The sequence below is a fragment of the Sapajus apella genome, unplaced genomic scaffold (genome assembly GCF_009761245.1).
Source record: "Sapajus apella isolate SASKATOON/1434 unplaced genomic scaffold, GSC_monkey_1.0 scaffold23, whole genome shotgun sequence".
NCBI lineage: Eukaryota > Metazoa > Chordata > Mammalia > Primates > Cebidae > Sapajus > Sapajus apella.
Genome location: NW_022436963.1, coordinates 17,688,451 through 17,715,387, shown reverse-complemented (window position 1 = coordinate 17,715,387; position 26,937 = coordinate 17,688,451). Strand labels below are relative to the sequence as shown.

At 45.7% G+C, this 26,937-nt stretch overlaps 1 protein-coding gene across 3 annotated transcripts in view; it reads left to right on the top strand.

Annotated features, from left to right (window-relative positions):
* Nucleotides 1–26,937, top strand: part of LRIG1 (leucine rich repeats and immunoglobulin like domains 1) — a 124,978-nt gene that overhangs the window by 39,497 nt on the left and 58,544 nt on the right. For all 3 annotated transcript variants that reach the window (XM_032290407.1, XM_032290409.1, XM_032290408.1), the window contains one exon: nucleotides 9,467–9,541. In XM_032290407.1, coding sequence (XP_032146298.1) covers nucleotides 9,467–9,541 — 75 coding nt within the window. The remainder of the gene's footprint in view (nucleotides 1–9,466; nucleotides 9,542–26,937) is intronic.

Below are 26,937 nucleotides of genomic sequence, written 5' to 3'. Positions count from 1 at the left end.
ACTACAGGTGTGTGCCACCACATCCAGCTATTTTTTTAGTAGAGATGGGGTTCTGCCATGTTGGTCAGGCTGGCCTCAAACTCCTGACCTCAAATGATCTGCCTGCCTTGGCCTCCCAAAGTGCTGGGATTACAGGCGTGGGCCACTGCACTTGGGCTTACTTGTTATTCTTTGATTCCATTATCGATGACATATCTAAGGAAACTTTAATTTCATCAGCTGGTACAATTTGCAAAATACTTGCATTCCATGCCCTCATCTCCAAATTCTCCAGATTGGCATTTATAATTTCTGTGCCTGTTTAAAAAAGGTGTAGGCTTCCGCAGTTAAAGAAGCATCAGAGCAGGAAGGGGCCTTGGAAATGCTTTCTCCAGGACCTTCATTCTCCCAGCGGATCAGTGAGCCCGTGGCAGGGGAAAGGAAGTTTGAAGTGGGTCACTGTGTTAGTGTGCTAAGGCTGCTGCCATGACAAACAAATAGCACAGGCTGGGTGCCTTAAACAGCAGAAATTCATCTTGTCACAGTCTGGAAGCAGGAACTCCAAGATCAAGGTACAGGCAGGTTTGGTTTCTTCCGAGGCCTTTTACTGCGCCCTCACATGATCTCTCCTCTGTGTGCATGTATGGTGTCTCTTGTGTGAGTCCAGATTTCTTTTTCTTGTAAAGACACCAGTCATTGGATCAGGGACCATCCATATGGCCTTATTTAACCTTAATCACCTCTTTAAAGGCCCATCTCCAAATGCAGTCACATTCTGAGGTACTGGGAGTTACAGCTTCAACATACGAACTCTAGGGGAACTCAGCTCAGCCCATCGTAGTCACCCAGATGATAAACCCAGTCCATCATGGAACTGGTTAGGTTTGTAACCCAGTGCTTTCCCTGATCCAGGCTGTCTTTAATGCTTGTGGTTAGAATATATTCAAATTCTATGTATATTTCTAAACTTAGTAGTTTCTTATAGGATTGAGGAATTCTCTCTGGCATCATTCAGGCTTTCATTGAACACTTAGTCGAGCATCTGCTCTGTCCAGGAGCTCTTCTGGGTGCTGGGGCTATAGGAATGAAGAAGACACTAATAAGGATGGGACAGGGGAGGCACAAGTGAGATGCCCAACACAGGCAAAACTTATGGGGACACCAAAGACTCAGCAGTCAAAATAAAGGGTATTTTGATATAGCATTTTGAAAGTCAGAATGATTGCCAAAACAACAACAGCAACAACAATGCCAATATAAAAAGCTTAGACCAAGATAGGATTAGTAATACTGAGTCCTTTCCTTTTGCCTCTGGTTTCAGGATGGCTTGACAAGGCGCTGTTGCTGTTTTTGTCTTCATTGAAACTTTTCATATTTTGTTCACCATGAATTTTGTTTTGCATTCATTTTGATATTTTAAAAATATTTGATTAATATATTCTTTGTCCTGGTGACTGGGTTTTTGGCTGTCCCTTGAATTTTGTGCCCCTCCCTACCCAATTCCAGCCCTGCAGACAAACCTCTCCTCTCACTGAATTTATATTAAGTTGAAGGAAGCCATGGACTGAATAAGGAAACCAATAAGACTTATTGGAGATAAGTGGTAGCGGGGAAATAGAGAGTAATATGGGAGTGTGTTTTGTATGCAGAATTTTGGAGGCATGATAATGGAAATAGGGTGGTCCAGAGGGTCATGACTGAGCAGGTGTGAATGATGAGGACAGGGAGCACTGCAAGTACAAGGCCTCAAGAAAGGAACAGGCTGAGGGCCACTGTGCCTGGGCAGGGGTATGTGGCCAGGTGCTAGATCCTTTTATGGTTTCAACCATCAGTGAGCCCTGTCCATCAGGGGCAGGCATGGTGTATGCTCTGGTGAGCATTTTCAGTGTTGTTCTAACTCCCTGTTCCCCTTGTTCCTTGGCCAGACAGGCTTCCACCTTTCATTTGCTTTGGCCCCCGTGATTTGCAGAGGCTTTATTCAGCACTTCTTAGAGTTTATGTCCCACCCAGTTCTAGAACTGAGCACTTCCACCCGTCCTTCGTTTTAGATACTGGTTATGAGTTTTAAAAATATATTTCTTGCTTAGGAACAGTCACAGTAATTGTAGCAGTGTGCTAATAAACCTTTGGGGAATAGGACATCACTTAACCCTAACACCAACTCTGTGATATAAAATTTATTTTTTATTATTATTATTTTTCATGATGGAGTTTCACTTTTGTCTCCCGGGGTGGAGTGCAATGGCATGATCTTGAGTCGCTGCAACCTTCACTTCCTCGGTTCAAGTGATTCTCCTGCCTCAGCCTCCTGAGTATCTGGGATTATAGGCACCCGCAACCACGCTCAACTAATTTTTATATTTTAAATAGAGATGGGATTTTACCATGTTGACCAGGCTGGTCTCGAGCTCCTGACCTCAGGTGATCTGCCTGCCTCAGCCTCCCACAGTGCTAGGTTTACAAGCATGAGCCATATTGCCCAGCCTGTTATCAAACATTCCTTCCTCTCCCTCTCCTCCCCACCTTTCCTGGAGTATTGCTGTGTCACCCAGGCTACAGTGCAGTGGCATAATCTCAGCTCACTGCAACCTCCGCCTCCTGGATTCAAGTGATTCTCATGCCTCGGCCTCCCAGGTAGCTGGGATTACAGATGTGCACTACCACGCTTAGCTAATTTTTGTATTTTTAGTAGAGATGGGATTTCGCCATGTTGGCCAGGCTGGTCTTGAACTCTTGCCTCATGTAATCCTTCCACCTTGGCCTCCTAATGTGCTAGGATTACAGGCTTGAGCCCCTGCACCCAGCCCATTAAAACATTTTATTTGTAAGCATGTTCTCAGCTGGGTGCAGAAGGATCACTTGAGCCCAGGAATTTGAGACCAGCCTGAGCAACAAAGTGAGTCCCTGTCTCTACAAAAAAATTAGCTGGACGTGGTGGCCCATGCCTGTAGTTTAGGTTCTTAGGAGGCTGAGGCTGGGAGATTGCTTGAGCCCAGGAGGTTGAGGCTTTAGTGAGCCACGTTCGCACCATGTGCTCCACCCAATAAAGCAAGACCCGGCCTCTGAAAAAAATGTAAGAATAAAAGGAATTTATCTGCTTTTCAGAAGAGGAAATAGACACTTAGAAAAGTTAGAGAAACTTGTTGGTAAAGCTAAGAGTTAAACTCAAAACTGGTGCTAACCTTGAAGCTGCACTACCTTAAATTTTCACATCCTTCATCTTAACCCTCATAGTCAACTGAAGATAAAAAGGAACTGAAGCATGGGATTTGGCTGAAATTGCCTTAGTGAGTGGTAGAACTTGACCCATGCTCTCCAGTATAATCCTGGTCCACATGCTCTGTGGCAACAATACCTTCTGAGTGTCCAGGGTGTTAAGATAGAAGTCATCTCTTAGGGATTCAATATGATACAGTGGGAAAAACTCATTTTGGTAGCAAACAGACTTACGTTTGAGTTCTGGTTCTGCCCCTTCCTAGAGTCCTGAGACCCTACACAAGTTACTTAGTGCCTCAGGGCACTTTCCTTTCTTTCTTCTGTAACATTGACATGGTAACACATTGTGGATGTTACGATGTTACATGGGAGAGACTCATTGAATTTGTATCGTTTTTCTCTCCTGTTACTTTTGGAAGTGCACAGTCCTCCAAGCTGGGTGCATTGTTTAGAAATGAATCTTTGCAGGCTGACAGGTTGAACGTCTTACCATTGTGATGGCCTCTTGTTCCTGGTGTCGCTCCTGTTCTGTGGGATGGATGAGACGAGTTCCCTGGTGCCTAGAACTGTAGAACTTCTCACTGATGAAGACCCAGGCCCTTCCCTAAGGGAATTTTAGTAAGTCGTGGAGATAGAAAGAGGCTGTCAGGTGTGAGGGGTGGGGAGGTGGGGAAGGATATTGAAGAAAGGAAAAAAAATCATAGCTGACATGCTGTTGCTTCAAAATTAACCAGTCTCCAGCATTGCCCGGGCTGTCAGCTCTCCTAAACCCTGCAGAGCCTTCGGTCTGGAGCCCTCAGTGAGAATGGAGCCACAGGCTGGCAGAACAGCAGGCGGTGGTTTAGCAGTGGTTTTATTCTGGAGGTCTCAGAACCACATGACATTGTAGACTGGCTAGAGAGAGAAGATGAGGCCCCTGGAGGGCATGAGGACACTTGTGCAGCTGTGTCCAAGCCACACAGCCTTCACTGCCCACAGCCCTGAGGAAAGCCCACCAGGGAGTGCCTCCAGCCGGGGTCCTGGCCAGCAGGCTTCTCTATTAATAAGAGGAGCTATTTATACAGTCCTCTGTAGAAACTGCTTTGGATCACATTACTGCCGCCTGGCCTGCAAGTGCCTGCTGTGGGTGCTGCCATGTGTTTGCCAGGGCCACTGACTTGGTGAGAAAGCCTTAAGCGTGCCCTACTATTGGGTATTTGTGGCTCATCCCACTCTGTCAGGCGGCTGCTCCCCACAGTGGGTATGTGTGAGTGGGGGCATGGGGGATGGTAGTATGTTTAGGGAGAGGGTGAAATAATGAGGGTTGTCATTTTGGGGTACTGCTTTTTGGCTGTGATTTACTATTATCTCTTTTATGGTGGTGGTGTAAAGACAGGATCTCATTCTTGCCCAGGTGGGAGTACAGTGATATGGTCATAGCTGATTGCATGCTTGAACTCCCAGGCTCAAGCGATCCTACCACCTCAGCCGCCCGAGTAGCTGGGACTACAGGCATGCACCACGACTGCTGTCTAATTTTTTGTATTTTTTGTAGACACAGTGTTTCCTCATGTTCCCCAGGCTAGTCTCAAACTACTGGGCTTAAGTGATCCTCCTGCCTTGGCCTCCCAAAGTGCTAGGATTACAGGTGTGAACCGCCACCCCTGGCCCTACTGCCACCTCTTAAGCATATCCTGTGTATCTGTCTATATCCTCAGATCTTAGGTTTAGTTATTTCAGCTGGATCCTCCCAAACCCCTACAAAGCTGGTAATTGTATTATTTACATTCTTGAGAAGTGGAAAGTAAGGGACAGCAAGGCTGAGTGGCATACTTAGCATTGGATTGATAAGGGGTAGAATTGAAGTTGATTGAACTGAGATCTGAGTTAAACATCTGAGCTGTATAATCCCATCGTAATAATCCCTGCTTTATAACTGTGCCTCAGTTTCCTTTCTTAAGAGAGGTGATAATTTAGTACTTTCCTCAAAGCGTTAGCATATCATTGAGTGAGATATTGCACATAGAAAACTTAGAATAGAGTCTGGCACATAGTAAATGTTCACCTTTAATATTGATTATTTTGTTAAAGTAATTATATCCTATACTAAAGTAATTTTATCTGGCCATCTTGTGTAGAAACCACATATCATAAAGTCTCAGCAAATCAACTAGTTTATACATTATTCTCTAGTAACTAAAGCAAAATAACACTTACTGATTAAGTGGCCCTGCTTCCGAAACCCGTATTTCTACCTGATACTGATGGCATTTACCTTTTAAGAAACAAAACCAGCTGCAGTTTCAACCCCTGCCCGACTTTGACTACTATTAATTGCAGCTCTGTCTGTATTTGGGAGCAATCAAAAAACAGCCTCTATGTCTACCAATAGTGGATTGGCTAGACAAATTATGGTTTGATCATACCAGCAGAGGACTACTGTGCCACTGGTTAAAAGAACAGTGGAGACCTCCAAGGTATATTACTAAAGAGAAATGGCGGTATTCAACCGTCTGTTTAATACACATGCATTTGTGGAAAAGAAAGACACATATACATTTCTAGTAGCTAGTAGCAGCAGCTGCTCTTTGGAGGCAGACCAGAGGATGGAACTGCAAGGAAGCTTTATTTTTCACTTTGCATTCTTTTTTTGAAATGGTTTGAAAACTTTATTCTGTGTTTATACCAGCTATTCAATAAGTAAATAAATAGAGCAAGAAAAAGCTGGGCACGGTGGCTCACTCCTGTAATCTCAGCACTTTGAGAGGCCAAGACAGGCAGATCACCTGAGGTCAGGCGTTCAAGACCAGTCTGGCCAACATGGCGAAACACCATTTCTACTAAAAATACAAAAATTAGCTGGGCATGATGGCCCGTGCCTGTAATCCCAGCTACTCAGGAGGCTGAGGCAGGAGAATCGCTTGATCCCAGGAAGCAGAGGTTGCAGTGAGCCAAGATCGCGCCAGTGCAGTCCAGCCTGGGACACCATAGAATGAGACTCCATCTCAAAAAAGAAAAAAAAAAAAAAAAAACAAAACCACTATTTCTGCATTGGTTTGACATTGTTAGTTGAAGCCAAATTTGATTAAGATTGATTAAGATGATGATGATGATAGAGTACTCTGAAATATCCTTTTTCACATTTTGCAGCCTACAAAATGTAAAACTTCCTTTCAGCCAATTAAATGGAAGTTTTGGAAGAAAGCTGAGGGACCAGACGGTCCAAGCTGGCCTTATGGGTTGAGTTGGGAAAGGACCCACCCCCAGGGTCCGGCCATGATTCATGGTCTGATGCATCTGAGGCACTTCTTAATCCTGAATCATCAAGAAAAGGTTTAGTAATAGAGGCCAGACATTTTGGAGAGATTTTTAGGGCTTTGGATGGAAGTAAATTTTGCGGGGAGATGGGGGTCAGGGGAAGTAAATTGGGGAGGGATGGTGTATAGGGGGTAAAGGATAGAAGACTGTACAATTGTAGATATTTTAAAAAATTTCACCAGGCACAACCTTTAATTCCTAAAATTTTCTTATTCATGGAGACTCTGCTAAACTTCCTGAGTGCCTTTCCCCTCGAAGCTGCAGCTGTGCTATTTTTGACCAGTCTCTATTTCAGTCTGGCAAGGAGTTCATTGCATCTCAGAGTGAGCTGGGCCTCTGCTGCTTTCTGAGAAGAGTATTCTTGTTTCAACAGGGGACAGAGTGAACAAAGAGGGAGCCAGCAGTGGTGGAGCTAACAGACTTACTCTGAACAGCGGTTATTTTTTCAGTAGAAATGATCTGGAAGTAAGCTCATGGTGCAGAGCATCTCCTCGGGGCTCCAACTGTCCTCTCTGTAAGTCAGGCAGCCCTGTTGCAATCAGAGCCCACTGTTTCTGACTGAGTCTCTTGGCGTGGGGCTGCTCATCTAGACATACGAGGCCCAGATAAGTTCCAGCAGCGGTCCACCACCCTTGTATGCTCCACTTGCAGCAGTTCTGTCATGATTAAAAATATCATGATGCCCCTTGCCCTTGTTCATTTACTTCTGTGAAATTGGGTGGAGCAGTTTGTTAGGCTCATCAGGCATAGCCCCCTGCAGAGAAGTCCTTACTCTTTGTTTCAGATTTAAAATCAAGTGAGATCTTAAACTGGGTAAAAAACAACTGCACTGTTACCTAAGGGATTATGAGCTTTCCGGCTGGCCTTTGAGCCCGTTGCTCTCCTCTGGTTTGTAGTCATACTTTTTTTAGCTCTTGACTGTGTCCTCTCTAGTTGTGTGACCCTAGACTGGTGACTTAAACTGGTCTGGAGAACTTACCTGTAATGTAGAGAATGGTAGTAGTTACCTGGTACCTGACTCCAAGTTGCTGTGATGGTGAAAGTGCATGAGGCATGTCGAGTTTTTGCTGTAATAAGGAAATTGAAGGTAATGAGGAAGAACTTAGACTTTGGGGCTAGCCATCCTGGGCCACTGCCACTTAACTGCTGGTGACCTTGGTCAAATTACTTAACATCTGTGTTTCAGTTTCCTCATTGGTGCTGTGGGAATGTTCCTGGGACCCACTTCCTAGGGCTGTAAAGACGCATTAATATACTGAAAAGCTCTTAGACCTGTGCCTGGCAGATAGTCAGCCTTCATTAATTTACCTGCTTTTGTTTTTGTTTCCACCATCCTCTGTGTTTTAGAATAAATCGCTAAGCAATGAGGAGTTCTTAGGCAAGCTGCCTGATTGGCAGCAGGTTCTGACCTTAGTTTTTCTTGCTCTGATAAAACCTGGGGGTCTCTCGTAATAATAGGTGCATTGATGGGTACCGTGAAAATTTATTAGCTGAGATTAAGACTAATGGGGAGTTTTCAGTGTCCCTGAGTGAGGATGGGAAATGGATCACAGCAGGGTTGGAGGAGATAAAAGGTGAAGCAGAAACAATCTGATTTAAGGGGCAGTCAGATAAGAGACTGTTAAAGTAATTAATTGTCTATTTCAACACACAAACAAGGGCCCTTTAAGTGGAGAAAGGATTTGCCACATGATACGGATCTGCCTGCTCTCTGCCAGATGCTTCAGCCATGAAGCTATTGAAACAGGCATTCTGTGTCCCACAGCCCAGTAATTGCCAAGCTTCATCCCTAACTGGCTTTGGCACTGAAGAAAGAAAATGGGATAATTCAAGGCCTTTCCTTTTTTTTTTTCCTCCCTTCTCCTATTCATTTCTATAAAAGATAGCAGACAACCAGATTATTCTGTTCAAGCACATGCTAGCTGTATACTTGTATGAGTACAGCTGTCATTTCAGTTGCCTTGTCTTCAAACAGAAACAAGATGCTCTATGTTACACATACCTCCCTTAAAAAACTGAGATTAAGAGAATCCAGTTTTATCCTCTTGACTTTGCATTGCAAATACAGTTTCTTTCTAGTCCATCACCTGGCAGAAAGCCTGAACACTGTGCTTTGGTTTTCTTAAGGATTGTTAGGCTCACTTTGCAAGTCTGATTTTGGATTCTCTTCCCAGATTTGGAAATACATGTCCATGTAAGGAGGCCAGATTGCACAGCCTCTGGGGGCAGACCAGGCAAGCTATGCTGTGGTTCATGGGCTTCCCCTTCAGTTAGGAGGTATTAACTGTGGAAATACAAATTTAGACTATTTGAGCAGGAAGGGAGCTTGGAGAGCAAATCTCGTCTGTGGAGAATTTTCAGAGTCTCTGTGCACAAAAGTGTGTGCACATACGTTCATTTTCCTGGGAGCTGCATCCAGAGGCTGCATCAGAGTCCAGCTGGAACCTCAAATAGAAGAGAGTCTCCGAGTCCATTTCCCTTGATATTTCACAGATGAAGCACTGAAATAATTGGCCCCACGTGTACCAAGACCCCCAGAACTGCATGTGAGCCAGGGCATGAGTCTCTGGCTCTTGTTCCACACATGTTGCCCTTGGCAAGGGCAGGTTTCAGCCCACGGGGAGTGTTCTCACCGATGGTCTTAGGGGCACTTTTGTCTGAACCTGCATCTTGGCTTGTTCTTGCTGTTCCTTGTCGTGATTTCTGAGCTCAATGGGAAGCTGATAGGAGACATGATATGCTTCCCCTTGGTGTTTATTTCTAGCCATGGGTATGATCAATGGCTAGTTTTTGTGACCTCATGTGACTTCCTTCCCTTTAAATACTGCTAAATTCTTTCTCTTTTCTCCAAAATTAGAATATAGGTTTACCGTGGCAGACTCAGCAGTGTTTTTTTTTTTAATTTCTCTTTTATGCATATGATTTCAGACTAATTTAAACGCTTTAAGTGATTAATTTCTTGTTGTTGTTACAGGTACCTCAATAATAATGAGTTGACAGCCGTGCCATCCCTGGGTGCTGCTTCATCGCATGTCGTCTCTCTCTTTCTGTAAGTGGTGCCATTTGGGGGACTCTGGGCTGCGTGGTGGGGCCATGGTGTTTGTCACCTTGCCCTGATATTTGGTGGCAGAAGAACTTGAGTTCATGTGCTCACTGGTGAAGAAAGACCTTTCTTCATGTGGCCCTAATGATCATGACAAATGCTTTGCTTGCTGTTTTAGGGTTTGCAGAATTAAAAGCTGGAAGTTTTACCGTATCTTTAATTTGCAAGGAAATAGGTCTTTTTTTTTTTTTTTTTAAATGCCCAGAGGTACATGGAACTAGCCTTCTTGCTTCTGTGATTGGTTAAGCTGCAACTTTGAATAAAACTGGAGTTAAAGGAGGTTGTGTGAATTATAAGACAGCAACCTCATCTTTGTGCCAGTGAATTTGGTAATGTGACTTGGTAAACTTTTATGGCTTTAAGAAAAAGAACGTGCCCCCAGGCCTCTGAAATCAACATGAAAGAATGTTGTCATGGTCAAATGTTAGGTAAGATGCTATCTGTTTGTTATAGACAGCATATTGGAAATGAAAAAGCAAATTAAGGACCTTAGCTAAAAAGAAAGGAAGGTACCCATTGGGGATACTATCATTTGTGCTGTGATAAGCCTTTGCTAGAGAACTGAGCACTGGTCCTACCCCTGTTTCTTCAGCAGTCAGGTGGAGGAGCTTGCTTGTTTTAAACTCACCCAGAAGATTTTCCAGATAAACCAACCATGAGTCCAACAATTTTCTCTGCCAGATTTTATTGGCAGCTTCCCCAGCAGAGCACCTCCCTTTTCACACTGAATTTCCTGTTTCCACCCTAGGCTTGCATAGTTTAATTTTATTTTGATTTTGCTAGTTTTATAATTCGTTTGCTTACCTGTATGAATCTTTTCTCGATGCTGAGGCTCAGCAGGCTGAGCAGAGAAACTTTGCAGGAAGGTGCTATTAATAAGAGTGCTGGCATAACTTACAGATCTCGGATCGTTGCTGGCAGCACACCCTGTGTTCAGGAGGTGCTGTGTCCCCGTGAAACACGGTCTTGGGCTTAACTCTTCACGGCATCGTGGGATTGCAGGAGATAGTTGGGGGGTTAGAACAAGAGAAGTTACATCTCTGCAATTACATTGCAATTCATTCTCTGTGCCCTGGACAGATGCCCAGTCTCTCTGAATCTCATTTCCCTCATTTACATAATGCGTTTTTGACCCATTTTATACATGAGGAGAGTGAGGCCCAGGGAGTGGAATGTATATGAAGCTCCCATCATCGTGTGTGTTTGACAAATGGTGGTTACCATTATTGGCTGGTGGCTGGTTGTCACGTAGCTCCTTAGATCTTGACAGATCTCACCGTTAAAGCCACAGGACTTAAGAGTCAGTCCTTATTCCCATGAAGTGCTGGAAGGTAGGTTTGAGGCCTTTTGTTCCCTTGATGGGTAGGCAAAGGTCTGACTTTATTTTGTACCCACTTGGTCTGTGGGCCCAGCATCTGGAAGGTGTTTAATTTTCGGCTTAATCGATGAGTCCATTTTATGTGAGGCTAATGGGGTTGTGATAACCTGTTGTGTGTCCATAAAGCAAAGCTCCTGAAGATGCTGGGAGCTCCTTGCTGCTTAAAGCCCGGGTCGTGGACCATTAGTATTGAGTTCGCTTCAAGCTTGTTAGAAATATAGAACCTCAGGCTTCATTCCAACCCTACTGGATCAGAAGCTTCATTTAACAAGAGCCCTGGCCATTGGTCCATGAGTTCAAGTTGGAGAAATGCTGATGTAACTTCTCTTGTTCCTCACATGGTGAGGAAGCTAGGGCCTCAGAGAATATCTCTGTGTTAATCAGAGAAGAAACTGAGCCTCTGTGGAGCTCTTCTAAGTTGCAAAAGTGAGAGGTGGAAGTGAGACTGGACACAAATACCTTTGCATCACTCCTTTATCTAACCCCATGCACTCAGGGCAGGAGCATGGGAGGTGACTCTCAACCATGCTGTGCCAGAGGCAGGCAGGACCTCCAGCTTGCCCCACGGGCCTGTGGCACTTCTAATTGCACCTTGCTCTGCTGACTAAAAATACATTTCTGTTCCTTGGCCCAAGTGCCAAGAGAAGTGGGGCTGTTTGGCCTTGTTCCTGCTATTCCATTAGACAGCATTGAAATATTTAAAGCAAGAGAAAAAAAAATTTTACTCCCTGTTTGGATTCAGTTTGGAAAATGCAGGTTAGCACTGGCAGCCAGCTCTTTGGCCTGAAGTTGGGCACCATCTGGCTTGGTCAGTGATTTCTCTGAGACGATAGAAACTGAAGGGTCTTTATCTTGGTTTTCTCTGAGGTGCCTGTGTTTTCCATTCTTAGACTGGATGCCTGGATTCAGTGCCGGCAAAAGTTAGGTTAGCAGTGTGACATCTGGGCAGCTGGATAATTGATAATCCTTCATGCCCTTTCTGTATTTCCCAAGTGGACCGTGCAGAGGGCAAGGGAGAAAACAACAGAGCAGGCAGCGGATGAGCATCATTTTACAGCCAAAAAACCACCTTCCCCATCCTAACCAATGAAGGCAGAAGACTTAGTAGCCCCAACCACATGATTCTAGTCATCCAGGCTTTGAACAGCAGGTTTTGCTGATGTGTCTGTTACTTTTCGGAACTAGTGAACTGAAAGGCATCACGTGTTCTATAAATATTTAGTAGGCACTTTTTGCACCCCTGCATTTGTGGTCCAGAGGTTGTCCCAGGGAGAGGCAGAAGCCTCAACACATCGTCTGAAAGTGTGCTAGTTAATAGTTAGATGCTTACAGTCCTTAATCCTCAGATTCTTATTCCATTTTTGTGGGCAGACAGAGGATCAGAAAAATAATCAAAATGTGCAGAGAGAATAGAGCAAATGTATGCTGAGGCCATGTGAGTGATAAGAGACGGGACAACTTTCTTAGGACAAGTTTATAGGCAAATGCCTCAGAGGAAAGTCAGGGCCAGGTGTGTGTCCTGCTGTCTCTAATGTAGTTGTGACCTGGGATACGTTGCTTTTCTCTCATTTGTTAAATGAGGAAGTTGAAGCAGATGGTAAAAGTACCCTCGAAGCTTGTATATTCGCTTTGTGACCAGAAAGTTGAGAGCAGGGGTAGTAATGTCACAAAAGACATAGTTACCCCTGACCAGTAGCCACCATTGTTGCTTTCTGTGTTTCACAGAAGTAGCAGGTTTGTTAATTTTCAGCTGGGACACCTGTAATTAGGGACTTTTGCCTCTGGAAGTTGGCCCTTTCTCTCTGTGTTTCATTTGCTTGCACAGAAGCAGGCTGACTTCCCAGACATCAGAGCCCTCCTGAGCTGGTTGGCACCCTTGGGAGAGCCTCGTGGGAAGAGGCATTGCTCTGCACCTGGCTTTTTCTATGAGGGCTTCAAAAGAGACTTCCAGAGTTTTGGGAACTGGAGTCATACAGCAAAATTTCAATTGGTTAATACTTTCTGATTAAAAGAATCTAATTCAATTAACGTATTTGTCAAAGAACAGATTTATTTGCATCGTGTTCTGAGGATAATGCTGGAGCCATTTGTCCTTAATAAACAGAAAGCACAGAACCCAAGGAAAGCTCTTAATGAGACTGAGTTCTGGTGAGGGAGCTAATTTCATGAAATAGTGCTGAGAAAAAGAAACAGACTTTTGTGTTTTGTTAAATGGGGGCACAGGCTGCCAGTAGATTTTTACATTTGAGATTTTTTCTTTTTTTAATTTGAAATCCAGGAAACTCAGGTTATGATTCCCACAGCCACAATAATTTTGTCTGGTGCATAAATGACATTTCTGCTGAGGAAAAGTTCCCACTGTTCCTGTGGTGCTGCTGCACTTGTACCTTGGAGAAGATTGGTGGCAGTGGAAATGCTTGAATTTTTCAGTCCTAGGAGTAAAAACACATGTGATACAGTTGGCCTTAGCTTTTATCTCCTATATATAGACTGTAGCATATTACCCATAGGGTTGGCCTTGTGCACCTAACTTCTTCTCCAGCTGGTTTTTCTAGACTTCATTCATTGATGGTGCCTTGTCATTTGCTCTCCCTGAGCCCTGTGTCCTCAGCCAGGAGGGAGACCTAGGCAAAACTTAGGGGCACACAATTAATTGTGACTTTGTAATATTGCTACTAAAATTCCTTAGGTTTATGTTGCATTCGAAAACACATTGAAATGCCTTTTACTTCTAATCTTGAAAACTTATTTTTGAAAACTATTTTTATAATGAGATAAAATAAATGTACCAGGGATATGGGGAGGACGTGTGAGGATGGTCATTGGACACAAAAAAATAGAAAGAATGAAGACCTTCTGTTTCATAGCACAACAAGGTGACTAGAGCCAGTAATATCTTAATTGTACATTTAAAAATAATTAAGAGTGTAATTGGATTGTTTGTAACACAAAGGATAAATGCTTGAGGGCGTGGATGCCCATTCTCCATGATGTGATTACTATGCACTGCATGCCTGTGTCAGAACATCTCATGTACCCCGTAAATATATATACCTACTATGTACTCTCAAAAAAAGTCAGCAAAAAAAATAAACGTACCACAAACTCACCATTTAAAAGCCACTTTTAGTATGTTCTCAGTGTTGTGCAACCATCACCACTACACAATGCTAGAACATTTTCATCATGCCCCGCCAAAAAAAACTTCTTCAACAGTCACTTCCCGTATCCCCCTCACTCTGGCCCCTGGTAACCACTTATTTGATAACTAAATTTTTTTTTGGAGGGAAGTATTTTTCTCTCATGTTAACAACAGATGTACCTGGAAGACTTAGTGTATAAATAACGTAATAAAAATGTCTGAGGTGGCTTTAACTATATTTTGCTGTGACCTCTCAGCTGAAGAAAAAGTGATTAAGGGACTCCATGTTTGGATCCCCTTCCACGAACACTCCCTTCTTGGAAGCTGTTTTTCTCTGTCCTGGATTTTCCCTCTGGAGTCCCCTTCCACACTCTCTCGCGGAAGCCTGTCTTCCCCTGCTAAACTCCATTTCTCTTTCTATTCCTTCCATTCAGTGGGGAAGCTGCTTTCCTTTCCTGGATTCCATCTTTCTGGATTCTCTCACTCAGTGTGAGAGTTAGCTGTTTGTTTCTCTCTCCTTCTCCTGTTTCTCTCCCTATTTAAATAAATCACTTTCTATAAACAAAAACAAAACAAAAAACAAAAGAAAGAAAAAGTGATTAAATAAAAGGAATAGGATACTTAACATCCCTCTATTGTAACTTCTGGAGAATAAAACCCGGAAGGAAAGAAATGACGTGTCCTGTCTGTGACCACCCCCGCTTCCCTGATGGTGAGGGAAGAGTGGACGAAGCCCTGGGAGGGGTTGGAGGGATTGGAGGCAGCGAAGGCCTGAGCCATCTTCCTGGCTGAATCTGTTGGTGAAGTAAAATCAATAGGAATACTTTAACTCTCAGAGTACCTAGCAAACCCCCTGGAAAATAGCAGGGTGAAATCAGTCTTCTTTATTGGCTCATTAATGCAAAGATCAATTCACATTAAAGCATAATTAAAGAGTGAACCTTAGAGGGAGGCAGCTGTGATCTGCTGTTGCTCAGGGCTGGAGGGAATAATGAGAGTCCCTCAGAGGGCCCAAGCTGGAAGCAAGGGAAGGGACTTGGAATGCAACATTGAAAAATTAGACCCAGCCTCATGACCTGAGCTAAGGCCATGAATAATCAGGCTTGAAGCGCAGGTGAGATTATACTGAGGAGTAGGCAGCGGCTGGCGTTCCCACTGCATGCGTGCGTTGGGATGGGGGGACTTATTCTCCATCTAAGGAGCTGGGTTGAGATATCTTGCCCTTCTCTTCACTACCTGCCCTTAAAACTTTCTCCATATTGCACCTCCTGAAAAAGGGCATCCTTTGCTGGCATAGTGAAGAATTGATGTGAAACATTTTTGCATGTGATGTTTATCTTTGGAGGGATGAGATGAGACTTTGTCTTTAAAAGTTGAGTGGCAATCTCAGATGGTGGAGCTCTTTGTGCATTTATTCCTAGCTGAACCTATGGGCACCATAGGTGTATGTACAGTCAAGTTGGGTGTCGAGATTCTCCCGAAGACCAAGGGTTACTCCGTCCTTCGTTTGGAGGAATTAACTGCTGGCCCTTCCAACAGTCACCAGATTAAGAGTGGACCTAGTCAAGTGTGTTAATTAGAAAATATGAAAACAAGTAGCTAGGTCCCCATGCTACTTTGGACAAGCGTCCCCCACGAAGCAACCTGATTTAGCTTTACTGTTGAAGGATGGATGGTCAGTCCATTTGGGTGTCAGTGTAAAAGTAAACCTTACCTGGGCCACTGGTATTTTATTGCAATAAATAAAATATGGCAATAAAATGCTTTCTCATTAAGAGTGTGGGGAAGAGTGAGTGACTCCAGCTACTTTAGGAAGAAACTGTGGGCAAAGCTGTGTTTTAAAAGGCCGGGGTTGAGTTTAAATGAATGCCTTTTGTTCCTTGAATAGTCCGAAGCTGTTTTGGTTCTCAGATGCTAAAGGGGGAAGATGAGAGTCAACAAACAACACAGCAGGGAGATATATATATATATACAAAAAATATTATCTAAAGTTCTGTCCCTCTAATGAGTTTTCAAAGATGTGTTCACTTCCTGCCCTGTTTGCCCAGATTTTTGTTGATGTAAACCAATTGTTTCTGCTGGATAAAACCTCATGCCCTTTCCCTTGGGGGATGGTGGCTTCCCCTCACTGGTAGACTACTTATAGGGCTTGCTGAAACACAGGTGACTGGGGCCTCAGCTACGTTTCTGGCTTGGCCCAGCAGGTCTGGGGTGGGACAAGAGAACTGCTTTGCTCATGAGTTCCCAGGTGATGCTGCTGCTGCTGTTGGCCTGGGAACCTGGCTTTTAGAACCACTGCTGGGGCTCATATAGGGCTGGGGGGAGCCCCAAGGCTCATGTGTCAGTTCTGACCAAGCTGTTTAGGCCTTGGAAAACAGTAAATTATTTAGATCAACTCCTAATGTCGCCAGCGTTGTGACAGGCATCTTTGGGACAGTGGGTCTCTATAGCCCTGGTAATGGCTTCTGAGAAAGGCTCTGGTGCAGGGAGCAGAGTGAGCTCCAGTACCACGGACAGAACAGAGCTGGGTGGCTTAGGTTTGAGGCCCATGCCTGTTACACATTTGCTTATGCTCAGTTGGCTGTTGGTGACCACTCAGGTCTCCCCAGGAGACCTTCAATGGTTACTGCAGAGGTAGAGAGTGCTTCCTGAGCAGGCCAGCGTGGCAGGAGCCCTGTTATTCTCTCAGCAGGTGGGTACTGGCAGCTCTGCTTACAGCTGAGCATCCCCCAGCAGGAATGAAACAGTTTTAGCACATTTGTCTTTTTTCTGATTATCAGTCACTCGTATCTGATCAGCCTTTATCCTCAGCTAAGACTTGAATGGTACCTCTTTTTCCAGATGGAAGTTAACACGCGTTTCTGAAAGGTGGGCATTTTTTCCCCACCTACTGGGGTCTACACCTGCCCCATTGCCTCTTCCTAGCACTGTACTGTTTATGACCGGGTTACTCTCCTGTCATTTTCCCAGCCTGGGGACTGTGGTCCTGGCCACCAGTGGGCAAAAGAGATGAAAAAGTGGAGGAAGCCTCGGCTGGTTCATGGCGGAGACCATGGGCTCATCTGCAAGGCAGCAAGGCTGCTGTGAAGCCTGCCACCACATGCCCCACACCAGGCCCAGCGTGAGCCAACAGGTCGGGTCCTATGGGCCTGGGGTTCCTGCCCTCAAGGAACTGGTAGTCTAGCTGCAAAGGAAGATGGGTGAACAGTTGTCATACAGGGGCTGGGGATATCTGATGGGCACCTCACTGCCCGTCACTCATGGGGCACGTGACAGGGAAGGCTCCCAGATGAAGCGACATTTTAGCTGAGGCTCCCTGTTCTGCAAACCTCCTTGCTCTTCCCCTACACGGGGGTGTAGGTTGCAGGCGTTAAATGGAACACCCTAAATATTCAGCCAGCACATTGGGTACTCGGAGAAGCATTCAGAGGAATACTAAAAGGACATGGCCAATTCCATTTTTAGGCCAATTTGAGTGTGGCCCACTCACCCCTCCCCCCACCCCCAACACACACCCCCTCACTCACCCCTCCCCCCCCCCCCAACCCCCCCCCCCTCACTCCCCCCTCCCCCCACCCCCAACACACACCCTCCCTTCCCCGCCTTTTTTCTTTGTCAGCATGCAGGCTTTTATGAAGAGCCAGCAGGCTGCTGTTGGAAGGAAGAGTAGGGCCCGTGGTTCTTAGAACTGCAGCCTCATCAGATGCTGGATACCACCAAGGAGCCTCAAAATAGAAAATTAAACACCCAATTTACAAAGAAAGCAGCTCTCTGTCCCGGAAGCTTCCCAGGGATTCCGTAGTGCAGACTGCCACTTGCCCTCCAGTCTAAGCGAGACTTTCGCTGGGAAAGGAGCCTCTGTGGCCTCCCCAGCCAGCCTGCCAAATTACACAGTCATGACTTGTCGTTTTCCTTCTCCCTTTTCTTTCCTTTTTTCTCCTTTCTTTGAGAGTGGGGGTGGTGAACCAGCCAGATGAGAGGTACATCTGCAAGTCATTTGCTGAGAAAGTGAAGGGAACACCAGCTGTGGGGTTGGGGGAGCCGAGGAAGGGGAGAGCCCGTGGAATAGGAGCTTGGTCATAGAGATCACTGCCTCTTTTGGAAACTCGGTAGCTTTTGTTGAGTGTTTGGTTTTTTTCCTTTCCGCCACCCAGCCCTCCCTGTCTGCCTCTTTTTTTCTTTCCCTTTTCCTGATGACCATGTAAGCTTTAAGTATAGCCCAAGATCCAGTGGGGAGGCGGGTTGCCCACCCCCTCATGTTGGCGAAGCAGTGGATGGTCTCGGAGGGGAAGTGCCGCTCCTTCCAGCGGTGAGTGCTGAAAACCCTCCAGGGCTGCTTGAAATGGAGCCGGGAAGCGGAGCTGCTCAGTCATTGCACAATCTCCCGTGTGAAAGGGGTTGGCTCCAGCCCATATCAACAGTCTTATTCCAACTGGGACCATTTCCTCCTCCTTCTCCCCCTCCTCACTTCCTGCAGGTGGCTTCTGTAATCCAGTTACCACTGAGAAGCCTCCTGTGCATATGCACCTAATCCGAAAATGGCTGGCTTGACTTTGACCTGCTTGGTGACCTTGCAGGGAAGGCAGGGCCTATTGTGTCTGCTCACACCTGGGAGCCATTTTCAGCTTTTATAGCCCAAGTGGAAGAAATGTGTTTGTGTTTATGCGGGCCTTTCCTTCATAAGGCCTGTCATTGTTGGGCCATATAGAGGGAATATTGGATTCTCCCTGCTTGTTTAAAGGCAAGAGTTTTAAAAGAATAGTTTACTCAGTATATTGAGTCCTATGAAATTGCTGTTTTTGCATTGTTTGGTAATGGTCAAACATCAGCAATCTTGTATTGTTCAGCCTTTTGAGAAGAAAAAATAGTGACAGTCAGCATATCTGGTACATTGATATTGGCAGGCATTGCTCTATGGGCCTCCCAGGACCCGTCTTACTGTGTCAGCTCTGCAGTTCTATGAGACACAAAATCTATTAAGCACAATTTACAGATGAGGCACCTAAGGCACAGAGAAGGCAAGTAACTTGCTCGAGGTCACAGAGCTAGGAAGCATCAAAGGTGGGTCCTGTTATTTCTCTCCGTCTTTGGGGCCTATGCTTACTGTACACATGGAAGGAAGTATGTGGTTTGGGAGCCTAGAAGGGTCTTGTCATTTTTAATTGCTGACATTTCAAACTGTACTAGGTATGGGAAGCCTTGGTATTGTGGCCCAAAAGCTCAGATGTTACTGTGGAGTGTGGCTCCTACCCTGCAAATAGAGCATGCGTCTCCCAAAGTGGTGCTGCGTGCCCCTCTCTCTCTCTCTCTCTTTCTCTCTCTCTCTCTCTCTCTCTCTCCCCCCTCCCCCCCCCTCCCCCCCCCACACACGCACACGCATGCACGTGGGCACACGCAGAGTTCAGAGCTGATGAGGCCGGCCATCTGTGAAAGGCACCATGAGGAAAAACACTGTTGTCGTCAGGTCTCAGCAGAGCCCAAACTTGTTCAATTGTGCCAGTAGATTCTCGGATAGTGGCTATCTGCCCTCGAAGACATCACTTCAAGGCGAATTCCTCTGCAGTTTCCTCATTTCCTGGATGCCTTTCAAACCCAAACAGCTGAAATAAAGGTGCCAGTTTGTGGGTTTTTTTTTTTCTTTCCAACTTCATCATCCAGGAGACGAGATGTGTGCTGTGAAAGGTGCAGCCCCCCAGGTACTCATAGGCTGTCCTCTCAGGGGCCACTGGCTCTGCTCAGCTAGCTCTCCCATTGTAGGGTTGCTGGGAGCTGAGATGTTTTCCTCTGGGAGGGCTGCTGTGAAATTAGCTTGTAAATAGCAGGCCTCCTTCTCCACGAAGCTGTAGGACAAAGATAGGTACAAATGGATCTCTTCCCGTTATACTGATTGGGGCATCATGTGGGCTTTATAGGGAGGGAGCAGTTTTGCACAGTGCTGAAGAGAAGGCTCTGTGTTGATCGATTGGTGTTCGAGTACTGCCTGCGTCACCTTTGCTGTGTCACCTGGGCAGGTTCTCTCAGGCCTCAGTTTTCACTCATAAAATGGTATTTGTTGATAAGGTGGGGGTTAGGATTAACTAAACAGTATGTGTTTTCTGTACAGCATCTGGCATATACTAAATGCGCACTGAGTGTTAGACACTCTTGCTATCTCTGACAACTGTGTACTGAGTACCTCTGGGGCTGTGGGCAAGGCAGGCCTGCTTTTGCTGCTGTGCTCTGAGAGGCATTGCTGCTCTCTACAGTGAACGCTGGAAGCCGCCTGGTTTTGGAGACTGGAGAGGAGTCTATTTACATCCCATAAAAATGGATCTTCATTGCAGATATTCATCATGGCTCACCTTCCCATAAACCAGTTGAAGCTCACAGAAAACCCCGTTATGTGTATCTGTTCATTCCTCTTATGGGAGCTGTGGAGGACAGCAGCAGAGTTTATTTGCCCTCCTCTCTTCTCATCTGTTTCTCTACCTGGGGTCGGTGCAGCAAGCAGCAAAGTGCTAGGCAAATGTTTAAGCGGTGGCTCTCACCCATAGTAGAATGACATGGGGAGCTTAAAAAATCTAGATGTCTACATCTCAGGGCAATTAAATCAGAACCTCGAATTAGCAGGCTGGGGAGCAGAGGGGGTGAGTGGTTTTTGAAAAAAACTCTCTAGGTCGTTTCAGTGTGCAGCCAACAGCTTTAATAAGCCACAGCTGGGTAATTGCAAGTGAAAGGCGTTGTTCCTCCTCTTCTCTCCTTCCGTCTCATAACTGTCACTTAAAATAGCCAGGCTTCCCCACTTCCCTACCCTCCACTCCTTTTTTTCCCTCTTTCTTTCTCACCAGGTGTTGGGGGCAGGGAATAAATACTTAGGCTGACCTTCAGTTTAGTGCTTATGACTTTGGGGTTCCATAGCAGAGGTTTTAGTTACCTCTTTCACCATTGATTTAATTTGAAGATACTGTGTAGTTAGCCACAGAGTGGTTAGGAAATTGCTTTGGTGGTATACAGGTGCGGGTGTTTGATCTGGTTAAACCTACCCACCTTATTTGGAGATCACAGAATTCAGCTGTGAATTTGCCCCATCTCTGCGTCATTTCTTTCCACTGACAGCCCACCCATCTGTCATTTACATTCTACCTAGATGTCAGAAGCATACGTTATGATGGTGGAAAAAACTCCCTTTATAGTAAAACAAGAGGCAAAACTGACTTGTTCTAAGTTCTTTAAACACCTTTTTTTTTTTTTTTTTTTTTTTTTATAAGTTCAAAAGTAAGACCTGGCTCTTAAAAAACAAACAAACATGTCAGTAGATTGATATGGAAACTGAAAGACCTCACCCAAAAGCTGTTGTAATATAGCAAAGACCGAGTTGGATAACTGTATAATGGGATTTTGTGAAGGTTGTATTTGGAATTGGATGCTTACATAAGTTGCAAAGAGTAGGACTTCGGAAATGAGAAAAAAAAATCCCCTTGGACTTTTTAGAATGTGACTTTTCTCCAAATCAAATGTACTTTTTATAAGGAAAAAACTGGTTATCAGCATGCACAGTGAAGTTTTTCTGCCTTGTAATTGGTTCTTTTCAGCTGGAACGAGAGCTGGCGTGTTGAGAAAGCCAGCATGGCCTTTGTGTGCTGGGCCTGGGGAGGCCATGTGTAGCCCTTCCTGGGGCTCCCCCTTCCCCGTGGCCTTGCCGACAGCCATGATAAACCCTTTCACCACCTGGCTTTCCTCACGGCTAGGCTGGCCCCTGCTGCCCCTTTCCCTATCCTCTAGTGTGTGTTAACAAGAACCCTGATTTGGTGATGCTATAGCAATTACGTGGTTCGAGTAAGAGCCCAGTGTCTGGAAAAGAGATTCAATACATCATCAAAGGAAATAGTGATGTGGCAGAGATGTGCATTCCCTGCTTTGGTGGCCTCATGGGTCACTTCTAGGAAGAGAAAGCCAAAAGACATGAGTTGTTGGCACAGTGGTGAGGACCAGGTGGCCTCTCACAGGGCCATCCCTTTGTGGGCATTTTAATAGAGAACATCGGTCCATTCTTTGCTCACCTCCAGCTGGGATATCTGCATTGCTATCTCTGCTGCAGGGGAAGTCCTCTCATTGTCCTCTTGTCAGGACATAACCCAAGGTACATTCTGCCTCTTGAATGCAGGTCATTCAGTGGTGTGGTGGGATGAGAATGCCCTGGAAACGGGGAGGAAACATCCCTTCCTGGAGTGCACAGGGCCTTCTCCCCCTTGTTAGCACCAGTAGTGTTCTCAGAGAAATGAGCATTGGACCATTTGGCTTGCGGTCCCTTCTCTGACATTATGGATCCATTATAGGATCTTTCACAAAACACTTCTCTTTGTTGCTTCTGTCCCCTCATCTGTAAGGAAAGAGGCTGGTTCAGTATCAGCCATACACAACCAGGGTTAAAAACACACACGGCTGCTTTCCTCCTGGAGGCCTGGACTGTATGTTCTTTGGAACAGACTCACATCCCTAGTTGAGAACTGCTGTTGTGGGTGACCCCCTAGTTATGGGGCCCCAGGTTCCTGGCAGGCTCACATGTTTGTGCATTCTGTGGAGAGGGCCAGCTGAGCCGTGTGCTCTATGCTGAAAAGTCTGCTTGGAGTGGGGCAGGGGATAGCACCCTAGCAGGCCCTTTGGGTCCAGTGCCAAATATGGGCCATGCAAGTCATCTCTACTTGGGGTTCTCAAGGCCTTGGCTCCCAAGCATCCAGATGTGGCCCTCATGCAGCCCTCATCCCTCCCCACTCCACACCAGCCACCCAGTGAAGAACCTTCATCAGTACAGTATTTGATGAAGACATGAATGAAGGATCCCTTTGTGGCTTCCCATCCTCTATGGGACGAAGTCCCAGCTCCTTCAGAGTTGGCCCTGGCTCCATTTCTTCCTAGTCTCCTACCTCTAAATTGTGGGTAACAAAAGCCTACACTGGCTGTGAGGCTGTGACTCTGGATGCTGTGCTGTGTTTATTTTGCCACCTTGGTCGGGAATGGCTGGCCCTCTCCTGACCTTTTCCCCTCATGACGTCACATTCCCTTCCGCCAGTGCACCCATCACATCTCTCTGTCTCCTTGGGGGCTGGGGTGAGAGGCCGATGGTGCAGTGGCCGCATCCATCTTTCCTTGCAGCAGCTGCACGTAGCAGCTATCCCATTCGTGTGTGGATGAATCACTCTGATGGACCAAGTGGAAGGGTCATCTCAAGGATAAGCAGTTGTGGAGTACAGGGCAGACACTAGGTTGCTTTAGACATTTATTGGAGGTGGAGAGACAGGCTTGGGCACGTAATAGTAGAAATGGCTTGCTGGGGAGTCCTGGAGGCATGGCTCTTCAGTCAGGAGATAAGACTTGCTTTCCTGGATTTACTAAAGAGTCAGGCAGGGTGTCATGGGAGAAAAAGTATTAGTGGTAACTGCCATGTGAGAGGCCACCTGGACCAGAGGTGGACAGGGCTTACCCCCAGGGCTCATTATTGGGGTTTGAGTCTTGATTCTGCCACGTCAGCGGCAGCTTTCCCAGCCTCAGTTTGCTTAGTAGATGAGAAATTGCTCTTACCCCACCATGGATGTGTCAGAGAAGAACTCTCTCAGTCTCTGCTTGCTTGTTTGAGGGGCCAGCAGGTGGTTTTGGAAAGGCTTTCTCTGAAACGAAGATGGAGAGTCACTGCAGATCCCTGCAGGCATCCAGCCTATGCTGGGAGATGCCACCCATTCCTCCCACCCCCCGCAGAGATGGAAGGAAAATGAGGGAGGTGCAGCAGGCTGCATGAAGGATTATGGTAAGGAGTGTCTGGGTTCCAGAGGTGCCAGTAGATGCATTGAGGGGAAAGAGAGTGCTCTGTGGTGAGAAAGTTCAGAAAACCCAGATTTGAAGGTGAGCACCTTTCTTTCATACAGGACATTTCAGAGCCTTTCATGCCTGATGTTCCTTTTGAGTCTCCAAGGACAAGCAGAGGAGGTCCTCCTAAGATCATTTCATCATAGCTCTATTATGTTTTCATTTTCTTTCAGAGGTAGGGAGGGAGATTTCAGGAGCATAAGAGGTGCTGACCTAGAGAATGATAAACTCTACTGCTCATGTCCTCCTGGCAGGGGAGAGTGCTGCTTCCCTGCCTAAGCACACATCCATGAAGTTTAGACTTGACCACCACGGGCATGCATTCCCCCCTCCCCTTCAGTTCTTCCTGTGCAGGCTTGTCACGATTTGGCTTCATTTGGAGGCTGGCACCAGACCCTCAGAGCTCTGCATTCTATGTCTTTTGACCTCTAGTGAGGGGGAGAGAGGTGGTGTTTTCCACAGATAGTAAGTAGTGAGCCACCTGGAATACTTGTTCTGTTGGATGTTAACGGTCGTTTGATGAAAAAAGGATTTTGTGGTCATGTAAGTTTAGCAAATGCCTAATCAAGTTGAGTGAAAGATGTCCTTATTATCAGTCCTGAGCTGCTTTCCTCTGCTGACCTGCTGGGGGAGTCTGCAAGAGGCAGTAGAGTAGATGCCCCTCCCCTAACTTGGCTGTGCCCAGAACCCTTTCCATGGAACACCTTCCAAGGCCAGTATTTGAGAGATGATGCTTTGGGAGTCTGGTGTCTGGCAGCCTGTATCTGCCACTTTCTGGGTATGCACATCTGGCATGCCCTCTTCCTTGGCCAGGTAGTGTTGGGAGAAGACACAGGGCTGGTGACAACCTCTAATGCCAGGCAGGGGCCACGGTAGCTGTCCTCAGCTGTATCGGCAACGGCCTTGTCTCTAGGAGTCCCAGCTCTCAGCCCTTTCCTAAATGGTGGGAAGTAATTAAACAGTTCATGCATATCCCCAGATTTCGGAAATCACACAGAGCCCAGCGGTAGTTGGTGCTTGGCTCTGAGACCTGAGTCATACTGTGTAAGTTTCTGCTGGTTTGAAGGAAGGCTGGAGACCAAGTAAAATAGCAGGAAGGCTGATTCCACTGGAAACTCCCCTAGACCTTCCGTCTGATTCCACTATGAATGCCATGACACATTTGTATTGTAGTTTTAATTATACTTTGGGATAATTGTTGATTCACATGCAGTTGTTAAAAATAATAATATGGAAAGATCCCTCATATACCCTTAACCCAGTTTCTCCCAATGGTGACATCTTGCAAAACTTTTTTTTTTTTTTGAGATGGAGTTTCACTCTTATTACCCAGGCTGGAGTGCAATGGCACGTTCTTGGTTCACTGCAACCTCCGCCTCCCGGGCTCAAGCGATTCTCCTGCCTCAGCCTCCCAAGTAGCTGGGATTACAGGCACAGGCCACCATGCCCCAGCTAATTTTAAATTTTTAGTAGAGATGGGGTTTCATCATGTTGTCCATACTGGTCTCAAACTCCCAACCTCAAGTGTTCCGCCCACCTTGGCCTCCCAAAGTGCTGGGATTACAGGCATGAGCCATCGTGCCTGGCTGTAAAACTTTTCATAACCAGAATACTGACATCGATGCAGTTAGGATACAGGATATTTGTATCATCACAAGGATCTCTCACGTTGCCCCTTTATGGCCACAGTCATATACTTCTTGCCCTCACACCCTTGGTTGCTTTTTTTTTTTTTTTGAGACACAGTCTCGCTCTGTTGCCTAGGCTGGAGTGCAGTGGTGCAATCTTAGCTCACTGCAACCTCAGTCTTCCAGGTTTATGCAATTCTCCTGCCTCAGCCTCCCAAGTACCTGGGATTACAGGCATGTACCACCACAACTGGCTAATTTTTTTTTTTTTTTAGTAGAGGTGGGGTTTCACCCTGTTGGCCAGGCTGGTCTCTAACTCCTGACCTCAAGTAAGTTGCCTTCCTCAGCCTCCCAAAGTGCCTGGCTTGAGTCACCATGCCCAGCCCCCTTGGTTGACTTATAATATGTTCTCCAAATTGTAGTTTCTTCATTTAGTTTTATGTAATGAAATCATAAAGTATGGATAACCTTTTGGGATTGGCTTTTTTCACCCAGCATAATTCCCTGGAGATTCTTCTAGGTTTTTGTGTTTGTCCTTTCATTCCTTTTTAATCACAGAGTCGTATTTCATGGTATGAATGTGCCATGCTTTGCTTAACCATACACCTGATGAAGGGCATCTAGAATGTTTCCAACTGGGGCTGTTTTTAAAAAAATACTGCTGTGAACATTCATGTTTGAGTTTTTTTGTTTATGACCATAAATTTTCATTTCTCTGGGATAAATGCCCAGGAGTGCAACTGACAGGTCATATGGGAGTTGTGTATTTGTTTTTTTTTTTTTTTTTTTTTAAAGAAACGTCAGACTCTTTCAAAATGGCCATACCATTTGATATTCCTACCAGCAATGTATAGGCAGTTCAGTTTCTCCACATTATGGCCAGCATTTGGTGGTGTGTTTTTTAAAATTTTTTTTCAGACAGAGTCTTGCTTTGTTGCCCAATCTGGAGTGGCATGGCATGATCTGTGCTCATTGCAACCTCTGCCTCCCGGGTTAAAGTGATTCTTATCCCTCAGCCTCCTGAGAAGCTGAGATTACAGGCTTGTGTCACCACACCTGGCTAATTTTTGTATTTTTAGTAGAGACGGGATTTCGCCATGTTGGCCAGGCTGCTCCTGAACTCCTGACCTCAAATGATCCACCCACCTCGGCCTCCCAAAGTATTGGGATTACAGGTGTGAGCCACCTCGCCCGGCCATGGTGTTGTATTTTCTTTTTTTTTTCCTTTTTTTTTTTTTCCCCCATTTATTTATTTTATTGCATTTTAGGTTTTGGGGTACATGTGAAGAACACGCAAAGTTGTTGCACAGGTACACACGTGGCAGTGTGATTTGCTGCCTTCCTCCCCATCACC